This window comes from Ailuropoda melanoleuca, chromosome X (assembly GCF_002007445.2).
Source record: "Ailuropoda melanoleuca isolate Jingjing chromosome X, ASM200744v2, whole genome shotgun sequence".
Lineage (NCBI taxonomy): Eukaryota > Metazoa > Chordata > Mammalia > Carnivora > Ursidae > Ailuropoda > Ailuropoda melanoleuca.
The window spans coordinates 65,845,490-65,867,115 of NC_048238.1; the positions used below are offsets into that span (position 1 = coordinate 65,845,490).

The 21,626-nt window shown below is 34.9% G+C and overlaps 2 protein-coding genes across 2 annotated transcripts in view; one reads left to right on the forward strand and one right to left on the reverse strand.

Moving 5' to 3' along the window:
- Nucleotides 1-5,027: 5,027 nt before the first annotated feature.
- Nucleotides 5,028-7,637, reverse strand: NAP1L3 (nucleosome assembly protein 1 like 3). The gene has a single exon (XM_002929211.4). The coding sequence runs from the start codon at nt 7,263-7,265 to the stop codon at nt 5,847-5,849; it is 1,419 nt and encodes a 472-aa protein (XP_002929257.1). The 5' UTR covers nt 7,266-7,637; the 3' UTR covers nt 5,028-5,846.
- A 106-nt stretch (nt 7,638-7,743) lies between these two features.
- The window catches only part of FAM133A (family with sequence similarity 133 member A), a 51,596-nt gene continuing 37,713 nt past the window's right edge, over nt 7,744-21,626 (forward strand). The window contains exons 1-2 of the mRNA XM_019809891.2: nt 7,744-7,839; nt 8,616-8,684. The gene's annotated coding sequence lies outside the window, so the exon portion shown is untranslated. The remainder of the gene's footprint in view (nt 7,840-8,615; nt 8,685-21,626) is intronic.

Sequence of the window (21,626 nt, forward strand, 5' to 3'; positions counted from 1 at the left end):
AGATATTTTTACCAATAAATGAAGATGGGCTAATTTACATTTTTAGCCAAAGCCAGATTCACCAAACTGGTATTTAAGGTACACTATTCAATTAGGAGAGTTAATAGCTGTGCTGCAGAAACGGTTTTCTGAGGTCAATACATTTAGAGAACATTATATACGCCCCTCTTGGTTATTCTTCTCTACATTGCTCTGTGGTTCTCAATTCTGCATGTGCAACAGAATCATCTGAATAAAAATAAAGGCAGAAATGATCTTCAAATCAAAGAAACAGCCACAGTCACAAGTGACACACACTGGAAAGAATATCTTTCAGTTTCAATGAAATTTTAACCAAAAATTTTTAAAAAAATGCACAACTATGATTTATGCTTACTTTCACATGTCTCTGGCAATGTGTAGATTCCCTTAAGGGGTCAAGCCCTGAATTTAGATCAGATGGTGAAAGCAGCAAAAAATAACCCTTTTTGGAAACAGCTCCATAATACAGAACAAAAGGGGAGCTAAAGTAAAGAAGAAAAGTATACCAGCATATCATCTTTATTTTGGAGATTGCTTCAATATAAGAAAGACAAGCAACAAGTAACTACAGGTGCTGGCCAGTGAATTGATCAAAAATTAACTACTACATCACCACAGAACACCTCTAACTCAAGACATTTCACTGAGTCATGCTGACCTGCTGTTCATCGCAAAGCTGGTAATGGAGAGAAAAACATAGATTGAGAGAAATGGCCTCAGGCAGAAGATACAGCAATTTAGAGAGAGAATGATATGAGACAAACCTGAATTGAAGCTCCTGAGATGCTCAAGCTCATTTCTTCCTACCTCTTCACACATCACATTTCAGGAAACAATTGCCCCCATTCAAAGCTGAAAGAAAGGGACAATACCAAAGTGTAGATAATTTAAAAATAAGAAGCAAAACAGCATAACCAAAAGGCAGACTAAGGAAGAAGAAAATAAAGAACAAGTTCTGAATATTTTCGAAAAGCCTATTTTAACAGGTAAATTTAAAATTCTATTGAAGGATGTAAGAAAGACTTGATTAAATGGAAAGACACATCTTGTCATTGGATAAAATGACTGAATAATATGCAATTCTTGATTCTCTGTAAATTTTTCTATAAATTCAAACAAACTCTAATCAAAATAATCCATAGGCTTTGGGGAGGGAGCCTGAATAAAAAAGCAATGTTGAAGCTCATCGGGAAAAATAAATCTGTGAAAATATCCAAAAAAAATCTTAAAGACAAGTATTTTAAGGAACTTTTCCTTAACAGATAATAAAATGTATATCAGAGATTTTTTGGAAAGGATTTATACTGGCACAGGAATAACTATTTTGAACAGAACAGACCAGGAGTAGACCCAAACATGTGAAGTAATGGATTATATAATAAAGGTGGCAATTAATTCCATTGGATATTTGATATTCAATAAATGGTATTGAAACAACTGGCAAGTTGTGTTGAGAGAAAAAAAAGTGGTACAGCTGCCTCAATCTTTACATCAAAATTATTCCAGAAGGATTAAAGCATTAAATGAAATTATAAGAGTACTGTAAGAAAACATGACCAACAAAAAACATGATCTTGACATGGAAAAGTCTTTCTAAGCCAAATACCCAAAATGTATTATGGGGGGGGATGTGACTGTATTAACATTTAAACTCTTCTGCAGGGAAAAAAATGAACAAAATTAAAAATGTTTCCACATATGAAACATTTTTCCTTAATTCAAAGACAGTGTTTACAATTACTAATCAATTAAAAAAAAGATGCTCCTAACCTAAATGCACATGATAAGAAGCTGATGCAATAAATTATGGCATATCCATTTCATATATGTTAAGACAAAATATAGTAAATGAAAAGTTATAGTGATAGTAGTTATATTAATAAAGCTATAGACATTTTCATGTAAACTGTGGTTAACTTTGAAGGCAGAATTGTTTAAAATAATGTTTATGCTTTTCAGCATAGTTTCCAAATTTCTATAATGAACATATTTCATAATCAGAAAATGTAATAAAACTGATAAAGTGACAACTTTCAGTGAAGCGTAGTAGAAAGAAAATATACTCCACCAAGCACTAGGAGCTATATGCAAACAATGAATCATGGAACACTAAAATACACACACACACACACAAACACACTCCATCACCTTAGTGTACATAACTCATGAGTACAGGTGAATGAAACACTTGCAAACACTAACTTTTATCAGCACTACAAGGGAAAAACAGCTTCATTATGTTTATTTTTTTCTTTATAAATCTATATGTCACACAAAAAATTTAAAAAATTAATCTAGGAGACTTGATATTAATGTGTTCTTGAAAATTCTTAACTCTATGCTTCTTTATTCAAGTGATAAAATTTTGTAAGGTACCGTATCACAACAAATCACATTTTTACAGCACAATAATGAAGGCACACCTGGTGCCAGTTGACTTAAACTCTTCTACTTCTGAGCTGGAGGCAAAACACACACTTAGATTGGCTCTCCAAGTATGTTTTTTTTTCCTCCAAGTAAATATTAGCTTCAGTGAAGTGTTCTAATAATTTTCCCACTCTCTAAAAGCTATATCACACACACAAAAAATTGTAAGGACTGAACTACATAACAATAAGCAATGATGCTCTAGAGAATCTGTTGTGTTCTGCATCTCTTGAAGAAAAGTATACTTCTAAATGCTATGTATTTTAATACTTAAATATTTCATTTTAATTAAAAAATGTACTCTGCAAAAACCACAAAACAATATTTGAAGTAATCCATAAGTGTACCGAAATTATTACACTGACCGTTGTCCTAATCAATACATGCGGTGGTGGGCACAAACACCTATTTCATTAAGTGAAGGTTTATACTTTTTTTTTAAGAGCCTGCAGTCCATTTTAAATTTGGCTTCTATCTTATCACCTGGTCCCTGAAGTTTTTTGAGGGCAGGGGCACCAGTATCATTAGATTCAGACATAATGGGTAATTTGCATCATTTGACTATCTGTACTGTCACTTTGTCCACTTAGATTGAGAGTGGATGGAGCAACCCTTAACTGCTGCTTAGTCAGGAGGAGGAGGGGAGGTGGAGGGGGAGGAGGAGTACTCCTTGGTCCAGTTGGAGCAGGAAAGGAGGTAGCTTGCCTCCGCCTTGAGTCAAGGCAAAAGAAAAACAGTGCGCCAGAAAGAAGTCACAAAAGACTGAGTAAAAGCTCTTCTCTGGCCTCTGCCCCCTGTTCATGAGTTTCAAGTCCAGTCAGCTCCTCCTTCTGGCATTAGTCATTGGCTGGGTAAGTCTGATGGACAAACCTGCAGCCCAGTGAATGTGCAAGCCCAAAGGTTTCTCTGCTCTAGCTACCTTCACTAGCCAAGGTGGTAGAAGCACCAACCACAGACAGCTTGCATTTCCGGAATTCTAGCCTTACTGATGGAAAAATCTTTGGCACCTACCCGGCCCTTCCCTTTCCCCTACCCTGCCACCTGTGCCCTAAACAGGAAAGGTACAAATACCAATAAACTTCCTTTCCACTTCACTTTACACCCACCCAGCTTGAATTAAACTTTAGATTTGAGCCAGGAAGTTGTGATAAAACCTAACCGAGTGACAAACTGGGAGGAAATACACCAATCTACAAACAGAATATCTTTCTGTAGCATGCTTCTGAATTATTTTTATATTCTGCATTTCTGCTTCTTTTTTGCAAATACTCTGAGATGCGTTCCTTTAATATTGGAAAATACAGAGTGGGAAGAGGCTAAATACTTCAGTAAGTGTTTTAAGATGCAATAAGGGTTTTGCATTCCATGTAGAAGTTTTAAGGGCTCTGCTGTGTTGTCTGGCAAGCACAATATATGTCCAATTTGGGAATCTCTGCAGCAGTGATCCAGGTACACCATATTTATTATAGTTTTTGCTTTGGCCCTGGCATATAAGTAAATCTGCTCCCATACCCTTTCTTGATGGATGCGAATATCTCAGATATAAAACAAAGGCACTCTCAAAATTGCAGTGGTGTTTCTAAAAGCAATACTCTGCTTCCTAATTTTGTACAAATCCTAACAACCTAAATATCTAAACATACATGATTGGCTAAATATAGTGTCATGGACTGTAATATTTTCACATTTATAGATATGGGGCTGGGCTATTGTTAAACATGGATAAAAGCAAGATATTAAACTATCTGATGGGATTTGGAAAGACTATTAAGTAATTTTATTCCTAGAGACCCAGAAATCCCCAAATCCTCCTGCCACAGCTCTTTCCTTCAGGTTTTGAAGGAAGATATATGTGCATGGGGAAATGGCAAACGTGAAATAAAATACTACTTTACTATTTGTTGTGCTTGTGCCTTTGTGCCCTTTGCAAAACTCTCTGGTAAGCTGAGTTTTATGGGGCCTCCTCTTCACACCAATTTCAACCCAAAAATCTCAGGATCTCATTACCCTGTAACCAGCTGCATGGTGCTGAAGAGGTAAAGTTTGTTGCCACCTATTTAAAAAAATGCCACACCTGGGAGTGTGACCTCCCAAGTCAGGTGAAGAGTAGGCCTGGGTCACTTACTCATCCTAGGTCATTAACCAATCCTACTCTTGGAAGTGAAAGCAACAACTTATATAGATGTCCTTTCTGGGTGAGGCACTTCCCCCTTCTGCCCCAACCGCACACCCTCCCATCCCTTCCACTCCCCACCCTCCTCCCTTTCCCCTCCAGCCTTTTTCCTTCCTTCCCTACTCTCCTTCCGCCCTCCTTCTCACCCTCCTCCTCCTCCCTCTTCCTTCTCTTTTCCTTCCCTCTCTCTCCTCCCTTCTCCTCTCCCTTAGCCTTCCTCCCCTGTTCCATTTCTCTCCAATCACTTGAATGTGTATCCTCCAAAGAAGAGCTAAGATCTGGGAAACAATGCTATTAATAGTTATATATTCTTTCTAAATGTCCCTTTTCCTCAGTATTTTCTACTTTTTCTAGAAGACCCACTTTTTTTATAATTAGGAAAAAATGTTAGATCTTTACAGCATGATACACTTTATTTGACATTTATTTTAGTATGCAATAGAACAACATGAAAAAAATATCAAATGATATAAAGTGATCATCTCCATGAAAGACAAAATATAACATATTACAAAGAAAATGTGGTTAGTAACTTTAGTTTACAATTACACAGTATGAGGAAACTTTTAAAAAGTACTGCCATATTAACACTTCAGTGGTAAACAATAACTTCATTATTATTAATTTATAGAACACTATGTCACATAAATAAGTTCAGTCATATCATATATGGTCTTGACGGACATTCTTAAATTTATGCTAATCTTTTTTCAGGTAAATTTCACTGTTTAGCTGTTTCTAGTTAATTTAAGTACTGTATTTCTATAGCAAAGTAATAAAGGCACAGCTAGGGCAAGCAGACTTAAACATTTAGTTTTCTGGGCTGGAAAAGAAAAACCACTTGCATTGGTATTTCAGGAACTCTTTTTTTCAAGCAAATGTTTGTCTCAATTGACAAGTATGACAGTTTTCACAGCTACATCCTAATAGGAACATGACAAAAGGACTTCACAAAAATCAAAACTCTAGCACCAAAGGAGCATGCTTTAGATAACTGACAGCATTTACATATTTTGAAGACTATTACACTACAACACGCTAGATACTGATACTTAGACACTGTAAGACAATTTTTTTAGACTACCAAGAAAATATGAAAACACAAGACTGTAAGGAATGCTAGCCTTGAGGTTATAGAGCAGCCCCCATCTCGCCTGAGGCTGTATAAACCCTGCTTCACTCTTGAAGTTTTGAGATGCTTGAAAATTCCTCCAGGCAGCCTTTTTTATTTTCGATATTTCCTGTTTCCATAATCTTTACCATCATCATAGGTACCTTTGACTTCTCCTGTATAATAATAGATTGATTTCAGGATGACGTTATCATGTAAAATTTGACCAATTTCAAAGTCCTCATCCAGGATAGCATCTTCTCGTGGTTCCAGCTTTCCAATCTTAGGAATCTCAGGAGGGCTAAAGAAATTGAAGAATGATGCATTAGGAACCACTCTTGGCTGAATTTCAATTTCTCCAGTAGCAGTTGTGCGACTCTGGGTGGTTGTCACGGTAACATCCTTTCCTCTTCTCCAATCTATTTTACAGCCTTTGCAATCTTGGATTTCCCATCCCCAAGAGAAGAAGGGATCATTGTGATCTGGTTTTGACTTTATTATATATGTCTTGGTCAGCATCTCATTTCTGAAGTATGGATTGGGTAGAAAATAAAATTCAAACGTGTAGCTTATAGGTTGGCCAGGTTTTGAGAACTTCAGGCTAATATCTGACAAGAATTTCAAAATGGGGGCATCATACTTCTGAATCATGGGCCCGAGCTTGTCAACATTCTTTAAAACAGTCAGCCAGTAGTCAGGAATGCCTTTAGGATCTTCTTTTTTAGGCTTTCCCTTACGAGCTCTTTTAAGATTCACTCTTTCTTTAGGCCTGACCTCAGGAATTCTTTTAGGAGCCTCTATTACAGCAGCCTTTGCCTTAGCCTCTGCTGCCTTAGCCTGTTCTTTATCTTCTGCCTTTGCCTGGGGGACTATTTTAGGCTCTTCTTTTATTTCAGGCTCAACCCCCAGAAAATCTTTAGATTCTGCGTTTTCCTCAGCCTTTGCCTCAGGAATTTCTTTTTGAACCTCATTTTCTTCAGCCTTTACCTCAGGTTTTTCTTTAGGGTCATCGTCTTCTCCCTCACCCTCTAAAGCAGGCATTTCACTAGGACTGTCTTCCTGCACCTCCTCATCACTGCTGAACACCTCATCCTCTGAATTCCATTCATATTCTTCTTCTGCAGGTTCATATTCTGCATTGATTATTTGAAATCGCCGATCATACAGAGGCTTATTGAGTTCGGCATATTTTCTTTCGAGATCGTGAATTGCCTTTAAAAACAGGATGTCTACCTTGTCACACTCATCTTGAATATTTCTGAGCGCCTGCACACGATTTCTAACTGCCTGAGGCAGCCGATCCACGAAACTTTTACCCAACGGAGCCCGCCGTGCTCTTCTGGAAGGCCCAGATACCCTCTTCTTTCTATATAAGCGGCTGCGGCTACTGCTGCTGCTGCTGCAACTAGTGCTGCGGCTAGAGCTACTGCTGTCAGATTCTTCCCCAGAATCACTAGACGAGCTAGCCATCTTCTCTTCAGCAACCCCTTGGGCTGCAGGTTCCAAGACCATGTTAAGATCCGCTTCTGCCATTTTGCAACCCTGCAAACCTCTTAATGTGGTGACTACCACTGAGACCGCGCGCTCGGAGACGGGCAGAAAATGACTCACGGATGCTGGGTAGCGGCGGAGGCCGGAGCTGAGGAGGTTGCAGCGGCGAAGGTAGCAGTAGCGCAGAGCGGGGCTGGGCTGGGCGGCCGTGATCGCGCAGAGGTGGAAGCGGCAATACAGGCCTGGGCAAGAACTGCGGTAGCAAAACCTCTCACCGTAGCTGCCGCGATCTGAAGCGTGCCGCAGCCTAATGGCGCAGTGTAAGACCCCAAGATGTCTTCAGGGTTTAGATCGCAAACCCCCACCCCTTGCAGTCAAAACTGCCGTTAATTTAGTTCCCAGGGTGCCCTTAGCTCGTGCCTCATTTGCTGGGCAAGCTTGATTGACAAGCTCTAAGCCTAATAAAAGACCAAACGCACCCGCCGCCCTTCGGGCTTCGCCAACCTTCCCAGATGCTCCTAGATAGCTGAGGCACACACCCTTGGAAGATTCGTTAATTTCCCCTCAAAATTCTATGTTTATAGTTATATAATTCAAAAACAAGCTTAGATATGAGGTAAAAATACTAGCTATGGTTCCTAACAAGGGAAGAGGGGTATCTTTCTCCCATCATCTCATCCCGAATTCCCGTTTGGTTTGTCAGGAGCCTCTTGACAAAAATCTGTTTTTAAAAAATTGGATGAAAGTACTCCAAATGGCATCATTGGGTAGTGTGATTATGGATGATTTTTAAAAATTCTCTTTATCTAAATATCCTTGGGCGTGTATTTTTACACCGGGGAAAAAGGAGAGTCATTTATTGGCAAAGGGGGAAGGGGCTAAAAAAGCAGGCATAATGCGTCCACGTAACAGTTTTAATAAGTACTATCTGTGGTGTTTGGCAAGCCTGGTTTATATCCATCTACAAGGGTTGTGACCCATGTTGCCGTGAGTCCGTTACACCATTTTTACTATATTTCTCTTTTTAAACTGGCATATAATATACCCCAACCTTGCTTCTGACAACTGTTCTCAGTGCTTGCAACAAACTTGTAGACGAAATACAAGGACAGTCAAACGTTAGGTAGTATTATTTAAAAGCAGACGGTTTGCTCTATACTTTTGTGCAGCAGTTTTGAATTCCATGAACAGCAGAATGGGAGGGGGAATTTGTGCTGACGAAAAGTGCATCCTCTTGTCAGGGTATATCTTACAATGTCATCTGCCACCAATTTCCTTCTAACATTGTAATATTCCAGCCACACGAAAGTATGATTTACAAATCCGGTAATATGTGAATAAACTTTTGTAAAATGAAGTTTAAAAACAGGTATCTGTGATTTTTATTTACAGGATTCATTTCTGCTACAGAACACCACCCTTGGTACAACCCAAAAGACCAGTGTTTACTTTTCATTAAAGGTAAGAAACATATTTAGCCCATTTTTATGAATGACAGGAATTACCTATCTGTATTTGGATAAAAATTCACAGAATATATTAAAGTCTTTTAAAGACGTAGTTGGAAGATATCTTGATATTTCTGTGGAAGCAAAAAAACCCATAGAGGTAATTTGATATACTAATGTAGAAAATAACCTCATTAATCACATTCAGTGTCTAAACTTGCTCATAGAATGCAAGTAGCAAATTAAAATGTAAAACATGATGAATTATCACTTCAAATGAGGAAAAATATTGAAGTTAGATTAATCTTTGTGTTACCTTTTTATTATAGAATTTATGCTTTGTCATTTAGTCATATATTTTTAAAAAGTTAGGGAACACTTTTCTATTTTGTAAATAAATTTGCAAATAAATAAATTTATTATTAAAAATAAATTTCAAGGTATATAAGCATTATAAAGAAAAAATATAGGAAATTCTAATGATGGTAAAAATACATAATCTTAACCAAATGATAACCATTGTTAGCATTTTGTTGCATTTCCTTCCAGAAATTTCTTTGTACATCTACATAACTGCCTGTTTATATAAACTGCTCTCAATATAAAACATATTGTTTTGTAATCTGCTCATTTAATTTATCAGTTGTGGATATATTTGCATGGTAAATGATCAGCATCTAATTTTAAAATAGGTGCATATTCCATGGAAATATTTGACTTAAACTTATTTAACCAGATTCCTGTTGTAGAGCACCTCCTTTTCACACCATCTCTCCACTAGCATATACTTTTTTCCTGTTATAAAAAAAATTGGCCCTGGAAACCTACTATATGGATTTGTGAAAATTAATCATAAGATGAATTCCTAGAAACGGGAGTGGTGGAAAAAATTGTGTGTTCATTTTATTTTTTGACACATATTGCCAAACATCTCCCCAGAAAAGTTATCACAATTTACAATTCCACCAACAATGCATAAGAATTCATTTATTTAATCATTCAACTGATGTTTTTGTGCCTGCCATGTGCCAGGCACATGTGGTAAAGGATGGTAATATAATGGTGAATAAAACTTAACTGAGTGTATATTCTTTCATTTTATAATTTTAATCAAAACATATAGTATGGAAACAATGATTCAAATCAGTGGGGTTATGCCATAAATATTGTTCTGCAAATTATTATTTTCATTTAAAATCATAGATATCCTTTTTGTAGTGAGTGCTTTTATATTTTGATAGTACTATAGTGGTTTCATTTACATGTTAAATTTTGTACCATCAGGAATTAGTATTTTGGAGTAAGCAATGAGTTAGGGATTCAGATATTTTTTAAAAAATATTTTTATTAGCTAGCTAATTTTTTTTGTATTGTTTATTTGATAATCTCTTTGTCTCACACTTACTCAAGATACCACTTTTACCATATTAACTAAACTGCTTGGTTCTGTTTCTGAATTCTGTTTTCTGATCCATTGGCCTTAATTTTTCTGTTAACAGCTAATGAGGTAGTGGCTGTTTTTTTAATAACATTGTATTTTGTGAAAATGATATGCATTGAAAAAAAGTTAGATAATATATTGAAATTCAGGGGCGCCTGGGTGGCTCAGTTGTTAAGCGTCTGCCTTTGGCTCAGGGCATGATCCCGGCGTTCTGGGATCGAGCCCCGCATCAGGCTCCTCCGCTGAGAGCCTGCTTCTTCCTCTCCCACTCCCCCTGCTTGTGTTCCCTCTCTTGCTGGCTGTCTCTCTCTCTGTCAAATAAATAAATAAAAATTTTTAAAAAAAATATGTATATATTGAAATCCAAGCAAGAAAAGTAACTAAAAACACACTGAGAGATAATCACTATTCACATCTTTAATGACCGTCCCCAAATTAATTTCTTATCATTACGTATTTGTATTTCTTAGGTTAGCAGTAATATTGAATGTCCTTTCATATTTTTATTGTCCATTCAAGAATTGCCTATTTATATCCTTTGCTTGCTTTTCCGCTGAATTAAGAAAGAAATTGATCGGTGATGAAATCCTACAGGTAAAATAATTTTGGCCTTCATTTAGGACAACTGTGACTCCTCTAGAAAATACATCTGTTCTGACTTATAACATTGGACAAATTCATCTTAACTACAGCTTTCATTTTAAATTAATTACCTAATTTCAATTTAAATTATCATCTAAACAATGTTTTTCAAGGACTTGTACTTAATCATACTGAAACAAAAAAGTTTGGAATGAAACAAGGAGAATAAAAAGAGAAAAACTTGTTAAAAAAAAACTCATACAGAGATATTAATGAACTATTTTGATTTTTTTGTTCATCTTTTTTTCCAAGCCAGACTATAGGTGACTTCTAACTATAGTGCTCTACTTTTGTTGTGTATATACTACCTTAGTTATCTTGTAAAGTAATTTCATTTTTGTAGCTTTTCTGTTTTGTAGCTTAATTTTATTATGGCAGTTTCCTAAAAGAAAATAAGTATTTCCTTTATATAATGCATTTAATTTATGCATTATATCATATATTTTCTACCGTGAATATTTTTGTACATATTAGTTCTAGTATATAATATGCTTATTTTTCTTTATAAGGCCATCTTTAAATTAATTGCATAGTGATATGTTCTCTGTTTCAATATTTTATGATATTCTTCAGAGTCAAATGTTCATACTTCTACATGAGATGATGCTTAACACAGAATCTATTGGTATATTCAGGCTGAACATGGCTCTTTGACAGCTGTTTATACCTTCCCTATTATGAACATATACACAATCCCAACCACCACCCCTGTCACACAAACACATACACGTAATATGCAATAAGTGCTATAGCATTATCTTTGTTGTAGATATTTAAGCCAAGCATTGCAATTTCATTTATTTGTGGACTTATGTTTTTCTTTTTTTTGTCGTTATTCATCTAGACAGGTTTTATCTGAATACACAATTCTTTTTAAAAACAATTTTATTAAAGTACAATATATTCAACTGTACATAAAGTACACAATGTGATGTTTTAATAATTTTTTGTACCTGTGAAGTCATCACCAACAGTCAAGATAATGAAAATTTTTTTCACTCCCAAAAGTTTCATTATGCCTATCCTTGTCCCTACCTAGGCAACTACTGATCTGCTCTCTGTTTCTATAGACTAGTTTGCATTTTCTGGAATGTTATATAAATAAACTGATGAGCCACATGCTATGTGTATGTTTAACTTTTTAAGAATTAACTGTTTTCCAAGGTTGTACAATGTTGCATTTCTACTAGGAGCACCAACACTTGGTATGGTCATTCTTTTTAAATTCAGCCATTTTGGTAGGTTTGCAGTAGTATCTCATTGTGGTTTTACTTTGCATTTCCCTAATTACTAAGGATGTTAAACATCTTTTTTGTAGTGATTTACCATCCACATATCTTCTTTGGTGAACTTTCTATTCATATTTTGCCCATTTTCCTATTGGGTTCTGGTCTTACTATTGAGTTTTGAGAATTTGTTATGTACTGTGGATATAAGTCCTTAGCAGATATAAGTTCTGCAAGTATTTTCTCCCAATCCAAGGATTTTCTTTTTATCCTCTTAACAGTGCCTTTCACAGTTTTTCAGAGAACAGAAGTTTGTAATTTTGATGCAGTCCAGTTTATCATCTTTGTTTCTTTTATGAACCATGTTTTTGGTGTCATCTCTAAGAAATCTTTGGCTAGCCCAAGATCATGAAGATATTTTTCTATGCTTTTTTAGAAGTTTTATACTTTGAGATTTCACATTTAGATATGACCTATGTATATGTGGTACAAAATATACATTGAAATCAGGTATCTAATTGTCCCAGCATAATTTGTTGAAAAATTATACTTTCTCTACTGAATTACCTTTGTACCTTCATCAAAAATTAGTTGTCCATATATGTGTGGGTATATGTTGGCCTCTCTATTCTGTTCCATGGTGTACTTATTTTAATTGCCTAATTTGTAAACATGTCTTAGATATTTTTGGGAGGTAATGAGAAACAAATTGTGGGATAACAGAATTTAATTATAGTGGAGACAGTTACAGTAGCTGGATCTTCATCCTTGTCCTTTCACTTCTGTTCTCAAATACCTGAGAGAAAAGGAAAATAACAGCACTGGTAACCTAGAAAACAATCAAAACAAGAAGCATAAATGTTTTCTATTTTTGTGGAGTTGCCAGTGTGTGGCTGTCTACAGCCCAGCCACAGGAGTGGTAGCTAGCATTATGCAGGAGCACAAATAATGCCTTTGTTTTTCTCACCTTTGATAAGAGAGACCAGTTTGCTAAAATGCAAATAGAAAGTATTTTCAAGTTGTTAATAAATTATGATTAATGTTATAAATGATTGGTTATTATTTCATAATATGGGTTTCAAAGCAACATTATCTCATTCCATACTCATGCCTAAAGTAAGTATATACACAAATGAATAGAATATAGTATGTAGCTATAATATTTAATTTTTTTAAAGATTTTATTTATTTATTTGACAGAGATAGAGACAGCCAGCGAGAGAGGGAACACAAGCAGGGGGAGTGGGAGAGGAAGAAGCAGGCTCATAGCAGAGGAGCCTGATGTGGGGCTCGATCCCATAACGCTGGGATCACACCCTGAGCCGAAGGCAGACGCTTAACCGCTGTGCCACCCAGGCGCCCCTAATATTTAATTTTTAAAGGAAATATTTGTGACTTACATTTCTGGCATCATAGCCTTTACTTCATGGTGCTTAAAAGGGCAGTTACAATTAATGCAATGGCAGAGAAGAAAAATCAGTTACTAATTTGGATATTTGTTCTTTTTTTTTTCTCCATATCCTCATCAAAATTTTTTATTTTTTATCTTTTTGAAAATAGCTATTCTAACACAGGTATGAGGTGATATCTCATTGTGGTTTTGATTTGCATTTACCTGCTTACTATCGATGATTAGTGATGTTGAGCATCTTTTTTTTTAATGTTTTTTTATTATATTATGTTAGTCACCATACAGTACATCCCTGGTTTCTGATGTAAAGTTTGATGATTCATTAGTTGCGTATAACACCCAGTGCACCATGCAATATGTGCCCTCCTTACTACCCATCACCAGTCTATCCCATTCCTCCACCCCCGTCCCCTCTGAAGCTCTCAGTTTGTTCTAATGCTAGTTTTCAACTTAAAAATATCATACATGTTCAAAAATGTAAATCCACATTGCAGAGGAACACTTTTACGAGGGCGTTCAAAAATCTTTTGCCCATGGTACTCATTTGAGGAATTCTTACCTCAAAACTCAAATAAAGCAAACATTATTACAAGTGCAGAAACATTTTATTTAACTCTTCTAAGTGAGCAGTGTCCATGCATGTGTATATGACTACAGTAACTATTTCTAAATTTTGCATTATATTTGGACAATGTAGAAAAAGCCCAAATGGACATTCCCTGCCAAATTTTATCCAGATTACCAATACATATTTAATTAATTTGATTTAGTGCATCCTCTGGGGAAAATGAATCTTATGGTACTGCAAATATTTTCCTCCTGGTGGGAACAAATACATGTTCCACAGCTCTTCAGAGGTGATGGCCATTTTTATATCAAACAACATACACACAATTCACAGAACCCTTTCTTAGCGTATAAAAGAGGAGAATCCCAATAATTATCAAGTCTTAGCATTTGATTTCCTTACTGAGACATTATGACCTGATTTTTAGTGTAGGTTCTAGAGTCAGAATTGCTGGGCTTGAATCCTATTTTTTAGTCTTGCTAGTTGCATTAGATATTGGGCAAGCTACCTCACTTTTCTTACCTCTGTTCTCCCTCTCTAAAATGGGGCTAAGAATGACACATAGAACTAAAATTCAATATTTTTGCTACTTTTCATATTACTAATAGTACTAGATCTTGATAGTTCTAAGGTCAAATAGCCACTTATCCTGGTTGGCATTATCTGACTACAGAATGTCTCCTGTTATTTCAAAGGGAAAAAAAATCAGCACAACACAAATAAAATTCCAAACCAAGTATTGTTTTAATTTTTACACCACACATAGCCTCCTTTCTTTCTTGAGAGCTTTTAAACTTCCTGACAGTCCTAAATTATGTAATCTTCTTTATCTCAACCTCAAACTTATATCTCATGTTTATTTTTGATGCCATTTAGTTTTTATTCTATTATAAAGGTTAAGAGTATAAAATTTGCATACAACATATATCTAAAAATATAATAAAATAATTCCCAATGTGTTAAATAGTGACTTCTGTTCTTGATATTAATAACACTTTTTCTTTTTTTACTTTTAATGTGTTGGTTAAATTTAGGGTATTATGCATTGTGATTTAATTTTAAATACCCACCAAATGCCTTAGATTTTCCTTTTTTTCCCCCTTTTTTCTTAGAGTAGTGGTCTCAAGCCTACCTAATAGCTGTGTGAATGTATTGTCCTTGTTGGAGGTGGAAGGCATTTTAGAGATCCATTAGTCCAATATCCTTACACAGACTGGGAAACTGAGGCCTTCCCTATTAGATGGACATTCTGTGTGTTTTCAAGTATTTGTCACTACAAGCAACATTTTTACAAACATTATTATGTATTCAAAAAGTTATTTTCGCCAATGTTAATGATTTTGGTTTAGGGGCAGATTAAAGAGTAAAGAAAGGTCCTCTAATAATGGATAATTATCCTAAGCATTATGTAGTAGTGCTCATAGTTGTCACTGGATAATAACTAACTTTACCGTTTTCAATGTATCAGACACTGAACCAAGTACTTTACTTTTACTATTTCATTTTATTTATTTGTTTTTTTATATTTTTTAATTATATTATGTTAGTCACCATACAGTACATCCATAGTACTAGTTCATTTTAATGAGCCCATTGAGGGGTTCATTATCATCCTCATACTATCCTCATATAATATTACCTTCACATTATCCTTAGTGTCCTCAATGAGAACACTAAGATTTTAAGTGAATAACTTGCCCAAGGTCACATGTAAAACCAGATGGTTTGATTCCAGGTGTTAAATTCTTACTCTGCCATCTTTAGTGAACAAAAATGAATGAACTCGTGAACAGAGGTGCTCGATCTGGATTTATTTAAGTGACAGCTATGGCCAATCTTCCATTCCTCTGGTAGTAGTTATGTTTTTATGATGTGAGTACTTTTAGGGGCACTAGTCCTCAAGTTCCTCTGATTTATACATGAGTGTTGGCTTAAACTGACAAAGTATACTGGAACAAGCTAATCTAACAAACAAGATGGTTTTCATTAATTCTAACATGCCTAATGGCTTTATTTGGTTAACAACCAAACACTGGGAGGTCAGAGCTTAAAATAAATGCCAATGTATCCAATCCATACTTAAATGAAAAACACCCTAGGAATTTTTCCATTTAAGTATCCCTTATGGCAGAGGACCCTGTACTTTGAGGAGCATGAAGGTATGACCTGAAGCTACCCTTTGAAAGCAGGAAAATCTCTTGAAATCTATACATTTTAACTATAAATTTATTTCCAATATTTGATGTATACTCTACAATTTATTGACATTAGTTTTTATGTAAGACAAGATTTCCTGTCCTTGAGTAAAATTGACACCCAGTAAGATATGTTATGATGAAACAATCCTTTTTCCTTTGAGTTTCAGGCAACACCACAGGCTCTGGGGCCTGACTGCCTTTAAATTCTTTCACTTACTGACTGTATGACTCTGGACAAGTCACAGATCTCTAATTCTCAGTTTCTTTATCTATAAAAAGAGGATAATGATATGAACTGCCCCATTGTTTGTTATATAAGAATTAAGGGGATTATCTATATAAATTGTTTAGCAGATGCATAAAGGCTCAGTAAGTGTTATCTATTATTATTATATAATTCACAGAGCCACATAGGGATTTCTATCCCAGTTACGTAAGTATGATCCACAGGCAAGGCTAGTGAATTTAATCAGCTTGAATTGCTGTATTTTATATGTACACAACTCCCTTCAACTTAGAAAAGAAGTTGAATTTGCCTTGTGTCCCAAAGTTACATTTTATTGTTAAGGTGAGATCTAATATCCTTGGTTTAGTTATTTTCCACCATGGCAGGGTTTTCAATTAAATTATATGGTAAGCATGTAGTAAAGCCTAATGTTTCACTTTCAAGACGATGATAACAAACACTTCACTGTTCTTTAACTCAGCAATGAAAGAGAAGCAAGAAAATTGCATTATGACTGACTACAAGGGAATAAATAGACAGGGTATCTAATTAAATCATTTTTGCTTTTAGTTATCATCAAAAAATCTGATTAATACAGAGAAAGGAACAAAAAATGGAGCCATAAATTCTCCAGATTCATTACTTTGTTTTAGTGACTCTTTTAAAACAGATGCAACCAATAATTCAAAATCATTATATTGAGCAGGTTTGTCTGTTCTCTTTTAAACCAGTGTTTATCTATCTAAAAAACTAAGCATTCTCTGTTTAGAGGTAGCCAAATGCTCTAATTAACACAATTTTTTTTTATCTGACATCATTAAAATGTGTCTAGCTTTCTCTGGAAAGAAGGTTTAAAATGACATAAAGACAGAATTATATAAATTATTAGACTACATGCTCAGTCTATTGGCAGCAACCTCCAAGCTGTTCCCAGCTTCTAATATATGCTTTACGTAGTTTGAAAAATCTTCCTGAAAATACTTATCATATCCCTTCTATAATCTACATTTTAGTAATACTCCAGTATTTGGAATCAGACCTGTGCATGTAATTATAAGCGGTATTTTTACCTTCTGGTGACCTTGGGTAAATTTATCAACTCCCTTTGCCTGAGGTTCCTCATCTGTAAAATAAAGATAATAGTACCTACCTCCTAGAGCCATAGTGAGCTTTAAATAATATAATACAGCTTAGACCATGGTAAGTCTCAGCAAATTCTAACTTTCTTACTAAACTTACCTTCTCCAGGAACGCTTACACAATGCAATATAGTTCTTTAACTCTTCACTTCCTTTAGGGCTATTTATTCAGCCTACCTTACATTTTGTATGTTTTTTGAACTAATGAACTGGCTTCCTGGTAGTAGAACTGTTCCCACTTGCTGCTGAAGTAGAAATAATTTTTAACCTTTAATTACATCCTACTTTGATATAACAATTGTCCCCTAAATGTGCCCAATAAACTAGTATAACCAAATCATATTAGTTTGACTAAATTTTCAGGATTTAAAGAATTAGCGTATTTGCAATCAATTTCTAAATGTCACATACTCTATTAATAGCTAGGAGACCATGCAGAGTCTTCAGAAGAAAAATTCTAGAAGCTAATGAAGATCTATATTTAATATTAAAGTGTTTATTTAACCCCTTCTTTAATTAGTATTTTATTTCATAAGATTTCTGGAAAATAATTATCTGAAAATTGCTTTATAAATAATAGGCATTTAAAGGTAAGTATATATCAAAGTATCAGGGCATTGCCTTTCAATAAATCGTATAGTGAATATCATAAAATTAGCTATCAAAAATTTCAGTTAAGTAAGATGAATAAGTTCTAAAGATCCTTTGTACATTCAACCTATAGTCAACAATAATGTATTGTACACTTAAAATTTAAGAGGCTAGATCTCATGTTGAGTTTTTACCACAGTAAAATAGGGTGCTATATGCAACTGAAGAATTATTGAACACTACATCTGAAACTAATGATGTACTATATGTTGGCTAATTGAATTTAAATTAAAAAAACAAATAAAAAGGCTACTCAGAGAACCAGATTTTTGTTTTTGTTATCAGAGCCTTGTTATCGAAATTAAGCATCATCTCCATGTCACATTGAATTTTCCTCTCTTGTAGTATATTTAAAAAAACAAATTTCTTAATTTCTTTGTTTTTTGAAAGATACTTTTCCTTGGAAAGTAAAATTTTTTATTTATTTTGTTTTATTTTGGGTTTCTTTTTGTTTTTTTTTGTTTGTTTTATTTGTTTGTTTTTTTATACACAAAAAGCATTTATTGAGGCATTTAAGTGGTTGGGAAAATGCCAGAAACCAGAGCTTGAGAACACATCTGCAAAAAGAGCTGGTTCTCGATATGTATAAAAGATGTCTACAATAGGGTGACAAAAAAAGGCAAACTGCAAAACAATATCTTCAGTATGATCTCATCTATATAAAAAAGTACATATAAAAAGATGTATTTAGGGAGTGTGCATGTGTCTATGATTTCATCATGTTCATAGAAAAATGTCTGAAAATATATGCAACAAATTAATGCAATTAGGTGGAACCGAAACTTTTAACTTTTTATTTTCTATTCTTAAGGACGTTTTGAATTTTTAAACAAGAATATATTATTTTTGTAACTAAAGACAGAGAAATGTAAGGCAACGAGGCTTAACATATTTTTAAAAATTTATTTATTTTATTTATTAATTTATTTAATTAATTTATTTATTTTAGAGGAGGAGAAGGGCAGAGGAAGAGGGAGAGAAAATTTCAAGCAGACTCCCTGCTGAGCTCAGAGTCCCACCTGGGGCTCGATCTCATGACCCAGAAATCATGACCAGAGCTGAAATCAAGAGTTGGACGCTTAACTGACTGAGCCACCCAGGCACCCCAAGACTTAACATATTTTCAACAAAATTTGGGTTGTTATTTACTCAAGTAGGGTTTATGTAGAGAGCTAAAGTACTGTCTTAATAACCACTTTTGCAAAGTAGGAACTATCTCTTGCTTGAACAGCACTTGCACTTGTACAGCCTGATCTGAGGTATCATCATAAATGGGTGCCTTACAAAATGCACTATTTGTCAGCTAGTTCATGCTTCATTCTGACTGGCATTTGAAGTCTTTATACATAATTGTTTTTCTTCCCAAACATGGTATGTTGTTAGGACAACTATAACAATACCAGAGGCAGCATTGCCCTCCTCTCCATTATGCTCATAATCTAAATATTTTATTTTATTTTACTTAGTTTATTTTATTTTTATTTGAGTATAGTTGACACACAATATTACATTAGTTTTAGGTGTATAACAGTGATTCAACAAGTTTATACATTTTATGCTCACCACAAGTATAGCTACCATTATTTACCATAAAATGCTATTAAAATATCATTTACTATATTCCTTATGCTATGCCTTTTTATTGCCATGACTAATTTATTACATAACTAGAAGCATGTGTGTATATCCCACTTCCTTTCATCCATTCTGCCCGTGCTCCCATGCCCCTCTATTCTGGCAAACATCAGTTCTCTAATTCTGCATTTTGTTTATTCGTTTGTTTCTTTAGATTTCACAAATGAGTAAATCATATGCTATTTGACTTTCTCAGTCTAACAAATTTCACTTAGCATACTACCCTCTAGGTCTGTCTTTGTTGTCACAAATGGCAGGATTTCATACTTTTATGACTGTGTAATATTCCATTGTGTATGTGTATATACATATAGCATCTTCCTTATCCATGTGTCTATTGACATATAGGTTGCTTCTGTATCTTGGCTGTTATAAATAATGTTGCAATAAACATAAGGGTGCATATATCTTTTCAATTTAGTGTTTTTTGTTTCCTTTGGGTAAATACCCAGCGGTGCAATTACTGGATCGTATGGTATTTCTCTTTTTAGTTTTTTGAGGAACCTCCATACTGTTTTCTACAATGACTGTACCAATTTGCATTCCTGCCAATAGTGTATGTGGATTCCTTTTGCTCTATGGCCTCGTCAACACTTGTTGTTTCTTGTCTTTCTTATTTTAGCCATTTTGACAGGTGTGAGATGATCTCTCATTTTGGCTTTGGTTTTCATTTCCCTGATGATTAGTTATGGTTAAGCATCTTTTCATGTGTCTGTTGGCCATCTGTATGTCTTCTTTGGAAAAAAAATGTCTATTCAGGTTTTCTGCCCATTGTTTTAATGGAATTGTTCAATATTTTTGGTTTTGAGTTGTGTAAGTTCTTTATGTATTTTGGATATCGGATATACTATTTGAAAATATGCTCTCCCATTTAGTAGGTTACTTTTTGTTTTGTTGATGATATCCTTTGCTATGAAAAAGCTTTTTAAATTTTTTAATTATTTTATTTATTTGAGAGAGAGAGTGAGAGAGAAAGAGAGAGAGCACGAGCCATGGGAGGGGCAGAGGGAGAGGGCGAAGCAGACTCCCCACTGAGCAGAGAGCCTAACGTGTGCCTCAATCCCAGGACCCCAAGATCATGACCTAAGCCAAAGGGAGATGCTTAATGGACTGAACCACCCAGGTACCCCTGTGCAAAAGCTTTTTATTTTGATGTAGTCCCAATAGTTTATTTTTGCTTTTGTTTCCCTTGTCTGAGGAGACATATCCATAAATATGTTGCCAGGGCTGACATCCAATAGATTACTGCAAATATTTTCTCTTCAGAGTTTTATGGTTTCAGGTCTCACATTTAGGTCTTTAATCCCTTTTGAGTTTATTTTTGTGTATGGTGTAAGAAAGTGATCCGGTTTTATTCTTTTGCATGTAACTGTCCAGTTTTCCCAACACAATTTATTGAAGAGACTGTCTTTTCCTCATTGTATATTCTTGCCTCCTTTGTCATACATTAATTGGCCATAGAAGTGTGGGTTTATTTCTGGGCTCTCCATCCTGTTCCGTTGATCTGTGTGTCTAGTTTTATACCGATGCCATATTGTTTTGATTATTACAGCTTTTAGTTTTTCTTGAAATCTGAAATTGTGATGCCTCCAACTTTGTTTTTCTTTCTCAAGATTGCTTTGGCAATTTAGGGTCTTTTGTGGTTTCATACAAATTTTAGTATTATTTGTACTTGTTTTGAGAAAGATGCTGTTGGTGTTCTGATAAGGATTGCATTGAGTCTGTAGATTTCTTTTGGTTGTAGGGACATTTAAGCAATATTAATGCTTCCAAACCATGAGCATGGAGTATCTTTCCATTTGTTTGTATTGTCCTGAA

Coding starts and splice junctions, on each gene's coding strand:
- NAP1L3 (XM_002929211.4), bottom strand. CDS start 7,265: ATGGCAGAAGCGGATCTTAACATGGTCTTGGAACCTGCAGCCCAAGGG.